Source organism: Lepidothrix coronata, unplaced genomic scaffold (assembly GCF_001604755.1).
Source record: "Lepidothrix coronata isolate B3197 unplaced genomic scaffold, Lepidothrix_coronata-1.0 Scaffold29, whole genome shotgun sequence".
Lineage (NCBI taxonomy): Eukaryota > Metazoa > Chordata > Aves > Passeriformes > Pipridae > Lepidothrix > Lepidothrix coronata.
The window spans coordinates 1,980,742-2,000,601 of NW_016690209.1; the positions used below are offsets into that span (position 1 = coordinate 1,980,742).

General features: G+C 43.5%; 1 protein-coding gene across 1 annotated transcript; it reads right to left on the reverse strand.

Annotated features, from left to right (window-relative positions):
- Positions 1-19: 19 nt before the first annotated feature.
- LAMP3 (lysosomal associated membrane protein 3) lies at positions 20-19,752 on the reverse strand. Its single transcript, XM_017810466.1, has 6 exons — positions 18,458-19,752; positions 13,333-14,072; positions 11,919-12,041; positions 8,742-8,799; positions 6,726-6,893; positions 20-3,980 (listed from the first exon to the last, which is right to left on the reverse strand). The coding sequence occupies exons 1-6, from the start codon at positions 18,501-18,503 to the stop codon at positions 3,841-3,843; spliced, it is 1,275 nt and encodes a 424-aa protein (XP_017665955.1). The 5' UTR covers positions 18,504-19,752; the 3' UTR covers positions 20-3,840.
- Between the last annotated feature and the right edge of the window lie 108 nt (positions 19,753-19,860).

The following is a 19,860-nucleotide window of genomic DNA, read 5'->3' on the forward strand; positions in this document are numbered from 1 at the left end:
GGATATAAGCATAACTGTGTCTGTGGTTTGTGACCAGACCTCATAGGATCCTCCCTGTTTGTTAGCTTGTGCTTGTATTTTAAACAGTTCAAGGGAAACAGCACTCAAAAGATAAATTAATTCCACAGCAATGCACACTCTAATGACTAAATACAACCTTTATTATAGAAACACCAGTAATAGAAAAATAAAGAGCATATCTTACTTCTCGTATCAAGTTATTTTTAGCAACCATACATTATAGCAAGCTAAAAGTGATCAACCAAACCACCTTCAGACACTCCAGATGCTGATCTACATCTCCCTTCCTTTTTCAGCTGAATTAACAGCTGTTCCCTCATTTGGACTTGTCCATCAGAGAACAAAAAGGACTGAAAGAAATTAAACCTTGCTTTATAAACTCCTTGGAGATTTGGCTAAGTATGACATCGTCATGCTGATGGGATGCCCTTGTGTCTGCCTTGGATGTGCAAGAGGCCACGGTGGATAGTCTGGGGTGGGAGCTGTGGTGGAGCACCAGGGAGCTTTTGGGATGTGGGGATGTGCTCACCTCCTAATTCCTGTGATGGCCCCACTGTCTCCTGACCAGCACATGCATGCACAGAAGTTAAGCTTTGCTGCCCTAGTGCATCATGTCGTCCTCTTCAGTATCCTCTGGTTCAGGGATGGGTTGATCTGAGTCTGCAGCTGGGAGAAGAAGTGAGCTGGGGCTGCTGAGACCAGCACTGGTCACTCTGGGACCCACTGCAGCCTTGTCCCCTCCCACAGCAGACAAAACTGTGCCCTTCTGCCCACAGTGTGACTATTATGGCCCACCTAGTGTACAACTAGTTTATCATAAGAGCTCTTTTCCTACTGTGCTCTTTTAGGGAGTTTTTGCTCAAAATCTTTCCTCAGACAAGATATTTAAAAGAGTTGGTCTGGCAAGAGCAAGGCCCATTAGCCCTATAGAGTCTTCCCAATGGGAGGAAGACCTCAAGCCAGCTCCATTAGATAAAAAAGTACCAGCTAAACATCTACCTAAATTCGGGCAGAAAATAAATACAGGCATCAGCTTTTAAAGCTGCACATGGCAGCTCAGGGAGCAGCTGGGCTGTCTAATTCTAATTTAGCATTAAATTTGGAGAGGCAACATTCCCTGTTCTGCTGGTGTGCTGACACACATCCCTGCTGCAGGCTGGCTGTATTTTGTGATCAGGAAGACGTGACGGGATGCAGACTGGGCCACAGGTGGGAGAAAGGTTGCACTTAGGGGCTGGGATCTCCTGATGCAGTAAGGAATTCTCCAATGGATCTTCTACTACTGTGAAGCACTAACTCCATTGGATTAATTTTGCTGCATGTTGGCAGCATTTCCTGGGAGCATCCTGTTGTTTCATCGGTTTGTATCACGTGCACTTCTCCTGTGACATTTAGAGCAAGCCCAGAGTATTATTCATCTAGAAAGGGCTATGCAGCTTCATAAAAATAGCAAACAATAGCAATAAAAAGCATAAGAACAAATCTCGTAAACCTGAATCTGAACATTGTTCAATAACACCAGGTTGATTCAGTGCAGAAATAAAAAAAGTCAGGGGAAAAACATTTATCTTGCATCACTCGTAATGCCAGAGGGTGTCACAAGATTAAACATAGAATTAGCAGTCATTAGGAACAGTTTTCTTTCCTCATCCTGATATCAGATTTTAAAAGACTGAATATTAACATAAAGTGATTTTTTCAGAACAGAACAGGCAAATATTCCATGTCAGCAGAAGAAACACACTACAGATCATGCAACTCAGCAATCCAAAGAACATGTGAAATACGACTTAGCTTTGAGTGGGAGAGGTTTATTGATCACTGGGCAGAACAGCTTAGGGTCAGACCATTCTGAGCTTTAAACTGAATACAGTTAAATCACTGTCTCCGTATTAAGGGTTGGAAAGTTTGGTATCCCACTGCTTGTGCTACTTTACCTTATAAACGTACTCTTCTGCCCCTGTGCTCACAGCTGCTTCTGACTTCTCTCTGATGTTTCTCCAAGTGCAAAAGTGCTTCGGAATTGTCTTTATCTTTCTCATTTATTGGTTCATTCAGATTCAAAGGGAATGTTTTTTGGAGACTTAATTATTTCTACAGCTACACATTATACTGATTATGGAACAGTATGACCATGTTTCCTACTTCACACAGACCAACATCTTTTAGTAATTCATGGAATGAAAATATTTCCTTTCATTCTCAATTTAAAGAAGTCAACTCACTATCGTTAAATACTACTAAAATTTCAAAACTGTTTAAAAATACTTAAGGGAAATTAAACTGACAAGATACAATGACCGGTTTTACCCAGTGAAAATCCAGTGAGGTTGCATCGTCATTCACAACTGCTCAGGATTTGGGCCATTCTTCATTGAAATGAAATTAGCTCATAGCATTTATATTTTGTTTAGATACAGATTAAACTAGCAATGTATTTTTGCATATGATTTCAGTCTTTCTTTTGTTTAATGAGTACCATTCCACAGTCCTTTTCCAGGCCAAACTTTTATTAGTAAAATTTAATCCCTTACCCTAACTCCTTAGGGGGAAGCGTGCTTTTATTTAATGTTATTTTCTCTTTTGCAAATAGTTTTGTATATAATTTCTTATCATTTGGACATCAGTGAGCAGATTGTATGGTGTGTGCACATGCATGTATGTGTGTGTGTGTGCACATTTGCTTTGTAAATCTCCTTTGTAAACAAGGAGCTTTTTCTTTTTACAACAAAGAACATGAGCTGGACTTAATCTCAGAAGCAATTACTACTCTCATGCCTTCATCATCGGTTTAGCAGGAAATAAACTGCAGAGTGTATCAATTAATGTGCTTTAAAGCAACTCCAAATTATTTCCACATGAAAATCCAGCATGCTGGATAACATTCGCTTTTGGACAGAGAGTTTGTCCAAGGGCTGTGCAAGCTTTTAGTTCTTAGAGAAGCCTTGAACATACAGTGTCAGTGGATTTCCATTTCTCAGGGACCTCGGGCAGATCTGCCACAATGGTGGTCACTGAATCCCAGGCATTTCCAATGAGTGTGGCATCGTCCCAGATTCAGAGATCCCAGTGCTGCCATCTCAGTAGGGGGGCAGTTACTGGGCTCAGTGGTGGTCACTGTCACAGGGCCATGTCTGAACAGGACATGGGTGGTTCGTGAGCTCTCACAAGACTGTGACATATTCAGCTCCAGAGTAAGAGTCACATATTACCACTGTGTCTTTGCAAAGGGCTTAATAGGAAAAAACCCAAGCACTTAGGAAGTGTAACTCTGTTATAGGACTGCTGAGAACTTGCTTGTGAATGGAGTCACACTGACACTTACCCTGAGATTTTGGCACACACAGTGTTCCCACAAGGCTTTCACTGAGCTTTAATTTAACAGGGTTGTCTGGATCTCTGCTTTATTCATTTGAAAGTCATATCACCAGACTTACATATTTTAATAAATCTAAATATTATAATTAATAAACCTGATGGATTTTCTTGGGGATACCAATACTGCTTTAAGCTATTTCTAGGAATCTGACTTAGGTGGTCTGAATTATCTCCTTTGTTGATAACACAGAGAATTTAGGCTCCTCATTTTGGTCATCTGGGCTACATCTAAATTAGATGCTAAGAATAGCCTAAAGTAGAGGATGTGAGTTGTCTCCTTCCTACCCTAAAGAAACTACTTGCAGAAATATTCATTAGATTTAAACACATGGTGTCATCTCACTTAAAAATGTGGCTTCGGGGCAGTGAGATTGCCAGGCAGAAGCTAAAACTCCCGTGACTTCTCTGCCTGCTACACCCATTTGGAAGTACAAGGGCACCTCAGATGCGTTCGTATCCTCTATGTGGCTTCCTCCTGGAAATCAGGAAAGTAACAAACACAATGACAAACAGCCCCAGGATACTCAGGCCCACTGCGATGGGAGCTGCTTTGCTGCTTCTGTCAGGAAAACATTCTTCTTCTGAAAGGAAAAGATCAGAGATTGTGTTATAGCAGAACACTGTACCCTGAGACTATACATCTATATTTCAGAAAAGTTAGCAAATACAAGACAGATGTTCTCAAAACGCTGTTTTCTTTTGGTTTTTTCTTTCTTTTTATGAGTTATATTTTATACATTTTTATCTGTGGTGAACCTTATCTCAAGAAAACCATCCTTGCCCCTTTCACAGTAGTTCCATGCTTCACTAGAGAGTGACTCTACTCCCTCATGTCTGTGGGAATTGTTTTACCACTCAGTGCACACACACACAGCAGGAGCTTTCTTGCTGGTAGCAGATGGGGAGCATCACACCACAAAATGCCAGTCTAAAAATAAAGAGCAAGACACATCCTGCATGGTCAAAAACTGCTCCTCATCTAATCTGCCCAGCAAAAAGGATCAGGCCAGAGAGGGGAGCTCATTGTCCAGCACATCACTAGCACAGCAAGGATCCTCATTAAGTCAGTGTTTCCTAAGAAAAATCAAATTCTGATTATTCTCCCAGTTAATTCAGAATATTTGTGGATCGTAGTGTCTGACTAAGGGCATCGTGGTCAGATAAACCCTTCAGTATATCCAGCTGAGCAATGAATCCAGTTTATAGACAGGGTATGAGGGAGATCCAACTCCCTCTGCCCTTCTCACTCCCTCTGACTATTCCAAGGCAGGTTTTGACAGCACTCTCAGATAAAAGCCCCTGTTGTTATTCCAGTGACTATGCTGGCACAGATTGTAGCTTGGCTTGGGCTTCTGCACTATGGGAATCTTTACACTGACAGTGGGCAGTTTGCCCAGGGAGCATGTGGAGTACATGACATCATGTCACAGCTCCAGAGCCTCCACATGGCTCTTCCCAAAAGCTGATCCACTTCTTCTCTAATCCAGATGGTGATGCCACAAAGTCAAAGGCATCAACACTCTACTAGATGTTGCCTTTTAAAAGCTTTGTCTGGTTAATATAACCTGTTGTTGAATGAGATTAAAAATATTTGCATTTAAGTATTGTAAAAGCCAGAGATGTTTGAATTGGCCATTTTTATTTGGTGAAACCTTGGGCTATTAACTATAGGAATTGTTTCTGATATGCTGAAGGCACTTCTAAACTTTCCAAACTCTAACAGGCCAAGCTATTGATGTAACACTGCTGCAGTCTGTACAAAATTGTAAGGAACTTGAAACCAGTGACCATGTTTTCTTTTTCTTCCCCTTTTAAAGATAAGCACATCAGGAGCAGCAGAAGTGAAACTATGAGTCTTGAGACACCCAAGGGAGGTGGCTGGTGATGTATTTAGAGCCATTCTTTCAGTGGGGATTTTGTCTATCAAAATCTGCATACACAGCCAAGGTATATAACAGTTTCATGACTATTTCACAGCCACTGGGGAATTATTTCAGAAGTGAGAACTGATTGCTCAGCTCTCTGATTAAGAGCAAAACTAATTTGACTTTGTATATGGAATTGGTTAGCAGAGATTAGCCTGATCTTGGAGACAGAGAGAGAACATCTTTCTCAACTCAGTCTCTGCTAGAGGTGAGGCCATACCAAATCCCATAACTGAAATCACTCATTGTACAAAGCTGAATGGGAGTGTAGAGACCAGATGGGATATCATGAGTTGTTCCAGCTCAGTGTTATCCCATGAAAAGATTCTTCACAAGAATGAGAGCATAAATTGGGTTCTCAGTGTGGCTTTTAAAACATCTGTATACTAAAAAGCCCCAAGTGTCATTTCCCATTATATTCCTTTTAGAATGAGAAAAGCAGCCAAAATGGTGACCTAACAGAAGAAGAATTGGTCAAACACAGCCAAAGTGAGTCAAAAGACAGATCTAAAGGAAAAAGAATACAGGGGCAATATTTTGTAAGCATGCAGAGAGGCAAGTGTCAGAAAAGGGAGTGGTTTTTTAGTGCATCTGAAGGGCTGGAGAGCTAATCAACCCCTCTGTTCACCTGAGTTCTTGAATGGAAATACCCTGAGAGGAAGTGACAAAAATGAGATGTACAGTTTGAAAGAGGCAACAAGGTTCCACCTAGTCCACCTCTCTGATCTGTCTTTTACTAAGAGACCTGGTTGTCTCTTTGTGGTGCTTCTCCAAGAAAAGACAAAGTGCAGAGATGAGCATCACATTTAATTCTGAATCTCTGAGTGTGCTAATTGTGATCCTCCTCAGGAGCACATTTTGTCACATCTAGACACAGCTGCTCTGAAAGTATCATCCTGCATTCACAAATATCCCTTATTAGTTGGCAGTTCTGCTGCTGCAGCTGTGAGACAACCTGAGTGTCAGGAGCTTTTAAAAATAGCTAAAATATGACTATATTGAGAACAGTGACCTGGGACTGAACTGTAAAGTTGGGGTTTTGGCAGTGCACTGGTGGTGAACACCTCTGCTTGCTCTGGGAGAAAATGGGTGAAGAATAAAATTCTGGCTGTAGAGTTGAACATTTTTCATGAGAAGGTGAATCAGAAGGTACTGAATGCAGGAGGGAAAGATACTTTTCTGTCCTCCATAGGTATTAGCACTGTGTTGGAAGTGACTCAGAAAAGTTGAGAATACAGCAGCAGACAGGTTACATTTTTGGGGAACAAATACAAAACTGTGACTGTGCTGTAGCAGGATCACCCCCTGTGTATGGGTATAATTTAGCAGATTATATCTATCAGGCTACCAGAGAGCTGACACGTAGATCTTGGAAGGGTGGAAAGGTGTCCTTCTACTTACCTTTTCCAAACTGGTTACCAACAATATCAAACGCCTGCAGCTGCATATGAACAAAGAGGATCTGGAAGTTCTTCTCCAAGGTGAAGGTTTGCCTGCTGGCACACTTAAAGGAATTCCCCAGCTTTGTTGTAAACAGCCTCTCATTTAGGGCTGCGTAGTAAAACATACCTGGAGGCCAGAAAGAGGCAAATGAGAATTCAACTCACTCTGCTGGAAGCAACAGAGATAAAATGGAGGATCCCCAGTTGCTTTGTCAGAGCAGCAATTTCTGATGTGACTAAAGCATGGATATTTTCCCCATAAAGTATGATTTATATTTTTCTAAATTTTAATGAGTGCTTTAAGTATCAATGGGTGACTCAGCTGAGGTTGGATCTAAAAAAGTGACTAAAATTTCAAGTGCTTCTCCAAATCATATTTTAACAACTTGAGTCTGCAAAGGGGTTAGAATTCTCTCAGGAGCAGGCAACTATCTTAGGTCTCCAGCATAGCTATTTCCAGATAAAAAAAGAGATACCATCTCTAGCATGGGAGTTTGACATAACTAGTCTGTATTACTTTATGTATTAAATATGTTTTTAAATATATTTCAGTGTCACAGTACTTTATGAAAAATATGGCCCAAGGTCCAAGCATGAAAAGATTTTGTGACCTGGTTATATTCTTTATGCACATCCTCCTTTGGAAGCAGATAGGCCAGTTTAAGACAAAATCATGTATATCACCATCTCTGCTTCAGCATATCTCAACCACATCTCGCCAGCACATCATGTGCAGCGTCCTCTTGGTCCTCTTCAGTCAAAATCAGTACACCAGTGTCTGCTGGTACAGTTAATTCAGTCATTTTTATATTAGAAAAGTCAGGGACTTGCTCACTGCAAAAATACTGCAGTGTGAAATGGCAGCATTTGGCAGAGAGGCAGTGACAGACATCCAGGGAGAGCAATGTCTCTTGTCAGCACCACTTTGGGGGGACACAAAGTATAGCTGAGGATTTTAAAACGTGATTAAATTGATCAGTTTATATTTGCTGCAATTTGCACTTAGCAATGCACAGGAAAATGATGGTCATTTAGACTGAGAACATTCCTTGGAGACATCCTCTGGATCAGCTTTTCTTTTACTTTCATTCCTATAGATCAGAACAGACTCCACTTGAGTTAATAAAATGCTCCTCAGTGAGAATGAAAATAGGCATTGAGCTCACTGCTACTGGGACACACCTGGTCGAGCTCCTGATTTGCTTTTCTTCCTTCAGGGACAAAAAGTCAATTCAATACTTATGAGTAACAGAGAAGCAACATAATAGAGTCATTATAGATTTGATATATTGGGAAGAATTTGTGCAAAATTAATGTCAGAGAAAATGTGAAGTGATGGCTCAGAATTTTTCTCTCTAACTTAAATGATGTTCCCTTAGCATTTCTTGGGATGTAGCACCTTGGGGCAGCTCCTGACCACCCAAATGAAAATCCAATTGCCTGAGAAGAGCACAGACAGAGTCTAGTATTTCAGAATGGTTTGAAGAACTGCAGCCTGGGTTCAGTTCTTATATTTGCAAAGCCAAAATGTCAAATGTGCCTCCTCTCCATATTGGCCTATCTGAAATCTGAATCTAACTCTTCATTTCTGTGATCCAGGTACTGTATTCATTCACTTTGCTGATTAGATTGGAAAGACACATGCATCTGAACTGAAGTCACAGCACTGTTGTGTGTTTGCAGATAAAAATTCTGAGGACCGTTTTGTATCTTAAATTTAGGTTTGAAGTAATCTCTATTCTGAAAGAGATGGGGCAGGGAAAGTTTTTGAGGTCAAAAGGAAAATGTAACAATACTGAGGTAACTGCAGCCTGGTCCCTTCTCTTCCATTTTCATACCATAAGGTTTAGATGAATGGCACGTTGAAAGCTAGATAAAACACCTATTTGCAAAAGACAGTGTTTTAAAGATATGAAAGCTTATCTCACATTCAGTACAGTTTGATATGAAATTAAGACAGTGTAAGATCACTGACCTTCAGAAGATAACTGTATTCTGCTCTCAATGTTACTGACAAAGTAACTTGGAGCTTGCTGCAAAAGAAGATATATCTTTATTAATAATGCATACTCATATTTGCAGGGAAAAAAGTACAGTTCACCACAGAAAAATGGTCACAATTTCCCAAAGAAGCACATTTCAAAGTATCACCTTCAAGACCCAAAACCCAACTCTTCTGGATGTGTTTTTCTTTTCCAAATCTCAGCTACATCACCAGTTCTGCTCAGTTCACTGACACAGGACCATGCAGGTGTCGTTTTAAACTAACTGCTCAAACTGGACATTTGTGATATACTTGTGATAACCAAAAGTAGGAAGAAGTTCAATAAATAGTGTACATTGCAAATTAACAGGCATGACATAAGGCCATTTTACTTCTATTCACTTTCATTCTGAGCCCCTACAGTGCTCTCCTGAGTAATCCTGCACTGAATCCAGCCGTGCTACCCTGCAGTCTCCCTGCCTGTGGGACCCACCTCACACCTTCAAGAAGTTCTGGGGATCCTTGGAGCCACCGTGTGTCTAAGCACAGATGCCCTTCCCGTGAGCTCACTGCACAGAGCAGCAGCACTTCTGTGGCCATCACTGGTTTGAGCTGGGAGAGGTCAACAACAAGCTGAGAGCCAGGAGCTCATTTCATGCTTGTACCACTGATTTCCTATTTTATCTGCCAACCATGGTCTCTACAAACCAGAAAACAACAACCTGGATGTGTAGGGGAGAAATAACTGTTCTTTCCACCCTGCTGACAGTGTTGGTTCTGGCTGGCTTGTTTTCATATGCCTGCAGACTGCTGACATGGAAAGCACCTGGTACAACACAGAGCAAAATTTCCAGCCAGGTGTCCTGCCTGCTTTTGCCCTGAAACTGAGGTGCAGCCTGAATACTGGCCTGCCTTGGTCTATGACAAAGCGAGCCAGCCTTGGGAGCTTCTCTCTGGTAACAGTGTTGGAACTAAATGTGAGTCTATATGTAGCAGCCCTACTGCTCAGCTGAATTCAGCTGTGAGCACACAGGGACTGGTGAGTGCAGCTGGTGCATAAATGGCAGCAGACTCCTGTGCATCCAGTTTAAAAACTGGTAGGATGGAGTAGGAAAATTTAAGAAAGAAATACACAAGAGAAGAGGTTCTCAGCATTATTCCAACTTCAAGACACAAACAGGTTAAATATGACCATTTTTGGGAGGTAGCACTATGTTCTGTTTAGCCACAGTTAAAAACTTTGCTTGGGGAAAACACCTGCTCCTACTTCACTTCTTGTGGGTGGGTTACACAACTTCTTTATTTCAAGCTCTCCTGGAGGTCCTGGCAGTGGTGAGCGCTGAACCAGCCACTCTCCTCTGCCACCCCTGACCCAGCTCCTCTCACATGGGGACAGACAGAAGTGCCACTGCTGCAGCACTCCTGGTTCAAAGCACTGAGGGAGGCTGTGGGGGCCAAACACATAAAAACCAGCAGCAGCATGATTTCTTATTAACCCGAATTTCAAAGCAGTCCAAGCCAAGCCCTGCTGTGCTCTTGAGGCTTATCTTTAAGTGAAGGGCAGGTTGTCTAATCCTGTGCCAAACCCACCCTTTTCAGGGCAAGACAGGTCAAGCACCTCCTAAAGGTTACATGATTCTCCTTAGCACTGCTGCAAGCTAAGGCTTTCATGGGTACTTGAATCCCCAGCCTTTCTCTAAGGATTCTTGGAACACCAAAATGCTCCCCTTGATGCAGGAAGCACACATTTAAAGCAAATACTCATGGTCTGAACTGAGCCTTTGTTTAAAAACAGCTCCTTCATTTTTTACCTCACTTTTCCTCTGTAGCTTTTAGAAAACTTTTTGCCATAAACTAAAATTAAGATGATTATTAATTGAAATATTGTCTCTGTTCAAGAATTAACGACTCACGTGTGGTATAATTTGCTGTTCCCTCTTGGACTGTCTATGAAAATTACTAAGCATTTGTACTTTTCTTAATTATCTCTAATTTGAGCTTGGAGCCAGGCTGTAAGATTGACACTTTGGCTTGATTAATTGAAAGGCTTGGATCAGCAGTGATGGCCAGATGCAGCTCTGGAGCTCCAGGACACGGCCTTGATGCACATTACACTCATCAGAATTTGATGGGATCCAACCCTGTATTCCTCCCTGCCCATTAATCACTTTATACACAATATTAACTTCTGTCTTTAGCCCTGCTGGCATCACCACCCAGCCCTTACAGCCTCCAAAAAATGTGTGAATTCCTGAGGATGGCTGCATTCAGGGATTTTCTCCTGTGGCTATAACAGCTGTAGCACTCTTGGTATCTTGTGTTAAAGCCTCACCCACATGGAACGTGGTCCCAGTGGGACCATGGTATCAAGAGACACAATGTCAAAAAGAAAGCTCATTTTCCCACTGTGCAAGCAGGACCTCCCATCTTGTCCAAGTTTCTGTGCCTATTTGGAGGTCTCCCAGGTGTGGTGCATTTCAAATTGCATATTTACAATTTTGTTGTTGGAGTTCACTTGTTTGGAATTTTCCACTCAGAAATTAGCTGAAATGAGGCTCCTTCAGCTGTGGATGTGTCGTGGCTCCTGGGCACTTCAAACCGCACAGGCTGTCCTTTGAATTTAACAACCCCAGCTGGCTTTTATGGGAAGCAAATGACTAAGAGCAGCTTGAGAGTGAGTCAGAGCTCCCAGCACACACACCTTGTTCCTGCACAGGGACTCCAGTCCCAAACCCTTTCCCTCTGTACCACTCCAATGCAAACAGCAGACCTGACACTTAACTATGTAAAAAAGAGACTCAGATTTTGCTTGAGGCTATTTGTAGACTTTGTGTTGCTTGATGGGGAGCTTTAACACTGCCCTCTAGCACTTTCTGTCCAAGGATGGCAAGGCACCATGCTTACCCTTCATTGCAGGTATGAACCTTTCCAAACTTAAAGTTCAAACAAACAAGACCTGCTTTGAGCAGGATGTTGGACCAGGTGGTCTCCAAAGGCCTTTTTTAACCTGAACTAATCTGTGGTTCTACCCCTTTAGTAAGAACAGGAGTAATAGTGCCTTATATACAGGTGGAAAACAAGCATGGAGAGAGATGAAATGGGTCAAAGGGAGCCTAAGTTATAGCTCCCCAATCCTAAACACTCCTTCCCTCTAAATACAACAATTACCTTTACAAAAGTGAAGTTCACAAATCCTCCACTGAAAGTTAAGTTCAGCTGAGACTGCACCATCCCACAGCTTCCAGATGTCTGTGTCGCATTGGGGTTGACAATCACAGACTCCATCTGCTCCTGTAGAGAGAAGAGACATTGCGGGGCTGCTGATGGAGAGAAGAGGAACTTGGTAGGAACACACAGAGATTTATATCTGCTTTGTTTTTTCCCCCCAGACAGGCTCTGTGTGGCTGAATGAACCGGCCAGTGATGGTGGCAGCCGAATTGCTGCCTGCCAGGGTCATTCCCCACTCATAAACCAGCACTGGTGGTTGTCTGACACATGAGCTGTGAAAATATGAAAATATTTGGTTTCTGTTCATCCAGTGGACTGATACGATTCAGAGCAGCATCAGATGAATACAAATGGTAATTTATAAGGAGGGAGCAGTGGAAGCTTGTGCCTGAAGGCAGAGGAAAGATGAAGACAGAAGCAGGCAGGGGTTAGTTTGGCTTCATGCTTTGCTCCACATATCACCCCGACCTCCTCATTAGGTCCTGCACATCATCTTTAGCATCTAACAACCCATACTGCAGTCTGAAAGGAGAGCTCTGCAGCCCTGAATGGAGCTTTGCTCTTTCAGTACCATCTCAAACACACCTTATGTTATTATAAACATGTCACTGTGGTCTGCTGAGATTAGGAATCATGCTCCCTATCTGGCTTCTGCCAGGATGGGGGATGAAAATTACTTTTACTGACATTAGATACTCATCTCACCTTAGAAATATCCAGGCTCCAAACAAGACTATTTGGATTTGCAATGGGGATGGCTCAAGGCATATGAACTCCAGAGCCTGAGGATGTAACCCCACATATTGTATTAATGGAGGCTACAAAACCACAAGTCTGAGGGACATAATCACCATTTCAGGTTGTGTGACACCTTTTGCTGAATCATTATCAGTGCATCATTTCTAGGAGAGGGTACCAGCTCCCCAGGACCTGGAAGTTTCTGTGTTCCTAAAATCTCAATGCATCAGCATCAAGACAACCCAATTCTGATTCCCAGTCTGTGAACTGGCAATTTCTTGCTTTCATTATAACTCACAATGTCAAGCCCTTCACTAAAGTCAGTTCAGATTTTAACTAGTCTCCCATTCTAAGAAACACAAATAATGTTTCAGGCTGATCTACTGCTCCAGTATTGGTTCCACATCGTTGAAATCAGAAAGCACATGTATGTCCCCCTGGCATCATCATATAAACCAAATTTCAGCAGCTGAGATGCTGTGGCACATGAAGGGCTTTACTGGCAGCAAGCCACTTATTTTAATCATAGAACTAACTTCTGAAAATGCCTTGGAAAGAAGAATAAATTCCAGCTAATGAAGAAACAGTCATTACAAAGCTCAGCTCCCACCTCACCTTTTGTGTATTTTGACCCATCAGTTGCAGACCCATGACTGCTTTGATGCAGGTCCTGTTCCCATTGGAAATGGTGTATGTGCCAGTGGGGATGGGAGAAGGCCGTGGGGCAGGAGTGGGTCTCACTGTCACCACAGTAGATGGGATGGCTGTTTGTGTCCCTGGACGGGCGGTTGTTGTGCTGGTCATGGCTGTGGCTGTTGAGTTTCTGGTCGCTGTTGTTTGTTTTCCTGACTGTGTGGTGGCTTTGACCGTCTGCATGGTGGCTGTAGAGGTGGTGGCAGCAGCTGTCACTTGAGTATTTGCCGTTGTGTGGTTTAGGGATGCGTTGATGGCTGTCATTGCTGTGCTCACGTGTGTGGAGGACACAGAGGGGGTGGTTGTGTTCTTCCCTGCAGGTGTGACCCTGTGCATGGCCTGGGTTGTGGCCTGGCCAGCTGCACTGGTGGTGTCTGCTGGTGTCGTGGTGGTGATGGGTGTTCCAGCTCCTGCCTGGGCTGTCGTGTGCTGGTCTAGAACTGCTGTTTCCTGGTGCTGCTCTGTTGTCTGCACAGTTGTTCTGTGGCTCGTGGGTGTTGTTTCAAGAGAGACTGTGCTGTTAAAGTGAACTGTGGTGCTTTGATGGGGTGAGGAATGATAAAGGGAAAGTGTCTGAGCAGAAGTAGCCATATGGTGGAAGGACGTGGTTTCTGGAGACAGTTCAACCCTCGAGGCCACTTCAGCAAGGCAGGAGGAAAATGCTGCAAAGAAACTAAAGTCAGTAGTCTGGAAACCTTTACCTTTAACACTTCTGTTGATCCCCACAACAAAACTGCACTGTTTTGTTATCAAATGGGTGATGTGACATGATTTTATTCTTCATTTGGCTCCAGTCATGACAGGAGAGTGAAGGCAGACAGCCTTCACTGTAAGGTGATAGGTAAGACTATCCATAACTTGTCACCACTCCCCCAACTTTCACACCTCTGAATATACCCATTGCAGTGGCAGCACATTGGCTCCCAGCTCTCCACACACTGAAGAAGCCAGAGGACACCAGAGGTGTGAGCAGACCGTGCACAATCCTCAGGCAGCACAAGAGTTCCCTGCAGGCTGTAGTACAGCAGGATTCGCTGGAAGTAAATTATTGAGGTCTAAGGAAGATGAAGAGGGCGTAACAGGCAAAGGGGTTGTTGGCTACTTACCAACAAAGTAAAGGGAGAGGGAATGTGTGTGTGAGGGCAGAGCAATGGTCTTACAGTGATTCGCAGTAGTCTGGGAAACCAGTCTGGGACACAGGGAAATTCCAGATATTTATTTATGGTTTTGTTGTAGCCATGTCAGCTTGAACCCTGAAGCCCTTCCTCCTGGAAGAACCCACAGAAACACCATCCCTCTTAGTGATGGGCTTTCAGCAATGAGGAACAATTTCAGGGTACAGCATCCAGGGGCATTTTGGACCACACTAGAAAATAGTCACAGCACTAAAATTACACTTCCATCTAATAACATTTACAGAAAAATGTCCCTTGCTGAAGTGAAAAAAAAAAAAAAATCTGGCTCCTAAATATAAATAAGGAAATGAACAAAAAATGGGAAAGTACATTGTTGAGTAGAAGAATGTTACAACTCTTCTGCTTGAATCTTTGATTGTGAGCATGCAACAAGACTCTGGAAAGGCAAGGTCAAGCTAAAAGAAAACATAACTCAATGACATATTCCTTGATGTGCATGGAGCTTCAGCTGTTGTTAAATGCTTTACTGCCTAAATTAGCTGGAGGACAGAGATGCATTCTAGTTTGGAGACCGAAGGGACCCAGAAGTCCAAGACAGGCCATATTCCTGGCAGTACAGCTCCACAGGATGCCACAGCATGTTGTCTGAGTTTATTGTACACTGGTTCTTTCAAAGAAACTGCTCACGAACTGGTGTCAAAGTTTGTGGCAGGCAGGTTGCTGAGATTTGGCTTTTGAAATATGTTAAGGCCAAAAGCACATTCAGAGTGAAAATTGCTGAAATCTCAAAGATTCTTCCTTTTATTTATTTTCATTCATCATGAAGAACAGAGGTCTTCAATAATAGGTGAATTCACAAAATCTCACCATTTTAGGAGACATATAAACTAAATAAGAATAATAAACCCTACCGGGTTTTGAATCAAATTTAAGACAAAAGTCAAAGAAACAAGAGCAGATGTATAGATCTTAACCCACACTACAAGTTTCCCTTAAAAATGACTATGACTGAGAAGAGCAGAAGTGCATATACTCATATTCCTAAAACTTGTGCTGTACAGGATACACTTGACTGTGAGTGTAGCTTGTTACCATCAAAGAAGTGCAATTTGAGACGGTTGAAAAACCTCAAAAAATATTGTGATTTTTATCAAAATGAACATAAAAATGTGTAATTAATATGATACTTTAGTTCATTTTCTCACTTTCCTCTAGACTTTACCACAGAGCTGAAAAGCAGATAACTGATTTCCTCTGTGTGCCAGTGGAAAGTCAGAGCAGTTGCCGTAAACCTACTCTGGGTAGGTGCATCTGAATGTATCAGCATGATAAAAACAAGAAAGAAGAAGTTGCAATTTTCACTCTTTCTTCCCCATAAGACTGTGAAACAACCCATATTTAAATTTATACAAGTCTTAAATAAAGTCAGTACTTATTCGTTGTTAGTTCTTAGGTTGGTTTTGATTACTGACCAGATAACACTTTACAGATGTGGAGAGAAATATTATTTAACTGACATTGGAATACCACCCATAGCTTTTAAATGAAACTTTGTTATCCCCAAAAGGTAATTTCAACCAAACAATTTTTCATTATTCAGCCTGACAGGGTCACTGAGGGGTAAAGCCAGAAATGTCTTTGGGGTGGCCCGTGGCTCTTGCTCAATGGGTGACCTACCAGACCACTCCTCCGGGCTCTCCCAAGTATTTTGGAGTTTCTGTCAGTGCATGGCCATGCTGCTAAAACCCTTGGCTTGGACTGTCTTCTCAGAAGGCATTTGGCCATGGGAGCTCCCAGGGATGGGTAAGGATTGCTCTCCATTTGCACCTCATGGTCTTGGCTCTTTTCTGGTGGCTGTTGGAGGTAGGTCAGTAGCTCTGCTGTGTGAGGGGGAGGTGGGCACATGGGGTCCTTGACCTGCCCTCCAGCTAATGCCAAGAAGGCTTCCCTGTGTCTCCCTCAGCACTGCCACGTTCCTCTTTGGGAGCTTGCACAGCTTGGCAAAGGAGCCGCCTGCAGAGCTCTCACCACCACAGCCTCTCCCATGGCTCTGCCACAAAATGGGAACAGAACAAATGCTGCAGAACAACAAGAAATGGCAGCTCTGCACCCCACCTGCCCCCCCGTTAGTCTTCTTTTTTTTTCCTCCCATGAAGCCAACTCAAAACTTCATACAAGCAACATTTTGAGGGCTGCAAGAGTCCAGGGGTGTATCTTCCTAAAGAAAGCGGCTGCAATCCCTCATCTTACTTCAGCATCAAAGCTGTATGTCATACATGCTGAGGGCTGTGTTTGAGTCCAGGCAGCCTCCATGCAAAGCTCCCAAACAAAACTCTCAGAAACCGATCAGGGCAGGTCTCAGAAATTCACTGTTCTCAGTCTGAGCCTGGAGATCCCGTTTTCATGCTTTGGTGACACGTTTCAGTCATAAGGAATGTCACCGCTCTGCTCCCGGGCATTATGGTGGGAAGGGCAGTGCTCAGTGCCATGATTTGGCTGTGACATTTCTCAGCTTGCCATCTTGCAACAGGGTGGGTGATAGAAACTCTTACTGAGGATTTTTTCCCCTTTTCATCTAACCACACTCATGCTGTTCAGCTGCCCAGTGGGTTTGTTCCGCTTTCTGCTGCCAGAAGAAATGCTCGTGTTTAGCTGACTGATTCCATGTGGACACAAAATCTGACCCAGCTCCTATAATCACTGAAAACACTCTCACCATCTCTGGCTGCTTTGGTTTGCTTTGAGGAATTGGAAAAGCACCAAGATTTTCTGAGAGGTTTCAGTACTGTCATAGCTTCCCACCCATCTGACCTTTATTCCTTAAACTCTAATTATGTTTAATTCCCTGTCTGCACGGGAAGACTTGGCTTTGGGACATTAATAAAACATCACAACAAATCATTAAAGGAAAGATCAAAAATGGATAAGGAGTTGAGGAAACAAGTTCTTTCTGGTCAAAAGTGGTTGCTGACCACTGAGTTATTAGTGTTACTTCCCCGTCTGATCTTGCCCTCCTTTCATATGTATGTTTTGGGGCTACTTCAGCAGACTCTGGCTATGAAGCAGGCATGGGAATGCAGAGAGATACAGCAAGAGCTGCTCATGGTCGAGTCCCTGGGCAGTTTCCCTGTTCATGCACTGGGAGGAGGACGGGGATTGTTACTGGTGTGATCCCTGTGTGCCGACGGCAAAACCCACCACAGAAGTGCAGTGTCCCAACAGTGAGCTCAAACCCCCTCAGCCATTACACAGATTAAATCACGCTCTGTCCTTCCTCACAGGGCAAATTTTGTACTGCTGCAGGCGTTGAGGGGTGACTTCAAGCACTGTGAGATGTCCTTGGTCTGGCTGGCTCCACAGATTTTCACAGAGCAGCATTAAGGGTCAAACAGTGACTCTGATGTGGTTTGTCATTAAGTTAAACCCCAGCCTGTGGGCTCTCCAAGCCCCCGCCTCACTCCTGCTTTCCAGAAGCAGGAGCTTCTGCATCTTGCAATGCAAACGAATTAATGACTAGAGCAATGCTTCCTAAGTTTTTTCTTTCCTGCTTGTCTCACTCAAGATTTTCAGTCAGTTCTGCTGGTCTGGAAACTATTTTTATTTAAGAAAAGCAAGGCCAAAAAAGTCTGCTTCTCACACTACTTTAAGCTGACTCCTTCACAGAGTCAGAGTTTATGTCACCACAGAGTGCAAGGAAAAATACAGAGGAAAACATCCACCTAAATCTATACCAGCTGCAATTCACTGTACTTATGGTTATTTCTTAGCAGTGAGACTTCACTAAAAGCACCCTTAGTGCTAGCAACAAAACTGTCAAAGTTTTCAGTCTTTTAGGTGCTGTCCTGACTGCCAGGAAACCGAACTGGCATAATCTGTCTGATTTCTCAGATAGAAATGGAGATGTTACTCACCACAGCCGAAGGTCAGCAGGATGAGCTGCCGTACACTCCTCCCCATGGCCAGCACGGCTGCAGGTGGGAGAGATGCTGCTTCTCACCGTGGAGCAGGCGGAGAGAAAATCAAGATTTCCTGGGGACTGAAAAGTTTCACTTGATGCAGGGAGTGCTCAGTCACATGGCTGGGAAGGAGGTGGAGATGGAGGGGGAGGCCAGCGCTTCTTGTCTGTAAACTACCACAGAAGGAAATAAATGATGGTTAGGAAAGAAAGCGAAAACAGAAGTGAGTGCTGGGCTGGCTGGGGGGGATACAGGCTCACACTCTGCAGCTGAGACGTGAGGCTCTGCAAGGCCAGGTCAAAAGATCCCTCCAGTTCTGATAACCTGGTGCAGACTGCACCAGCAGAGGGTCACAGCTTGTAAATCAGTACCTCCCCTGTATTCTTTAAAAAAGTATTTTTCTTTAGGGCCACACTCCTTTTGTGTTAAGGCACAGAAGGGAGAGGTGTGACCTCAAGCCGTCTCTACAGAGCAGAGCCCCAGATGGGCTCTTGTCTCAGGTGGGGACCGTCAGCAGCCTTTGCTGGCTCCAAGGCCTGGGCTTGTGGAAGGTGGATCAGCTGGGCTCACCCTTAGTGATGTATCCAAACACACTCCTCAGCAAATGGCAACACCTCACCTCTGTCCCACGAAGTGCCTCCTGCAGACCACGCCAGGCTGGGGCAGGAGCTGCATGGGCAGGTCCCGGCCTGCCGAGCCGCACACCAGGGATCTGCAACAGGAGAGCGTCGCTCCTGCTCACCCCCACGGCTGCATTCCCAGCCCTGGGCTGCTGCCATGGGGACTGCTGGGTGGGGGGGACAAAGGCATCTGCTGTGCTCCTAATTTCTCTTTTTCTCATACCAATACTGCACTGCAATAGCATGATAGGGTCAACGACTTGAAAATTCAAGTGAGGTGAAGTTTGCTCCCAGAAATCTGGAAGCTGGCTGAAATTAGTCCCAGTTTATTTTGCTCAATTTGCATTGTGTTTCTGCATTCTTATTTTTACCTGTTTGCCTTTCTGCATGATCCACAGCATGTATTTGGGTCAATTACTGCTCCCTAATAAACATTGGTAGCCAAAGGTATGCAGATATCTAGGGGGTAACTATAATAAAGCCATCCTACAACTTCCTCTGAGCTATGTGAACTTACCCAAAAAGTCCTAGGAATTCAGGAACATGACTAAAGGAGATGGGTAAAGGGAAAAAAAACCAAAGACTGTGCCTTTTGTGACGTGTGTTGGGCAAATTAAAGTTATACTGAGCAGGTATGAGGATTTTTTCAGCTGTGATGGTGTGCCTTTACTAATATGCATTTATTTTGAATAGGGAAAACCTCATTTGACTTGTTGCTTCATATAGAGACATCAACCA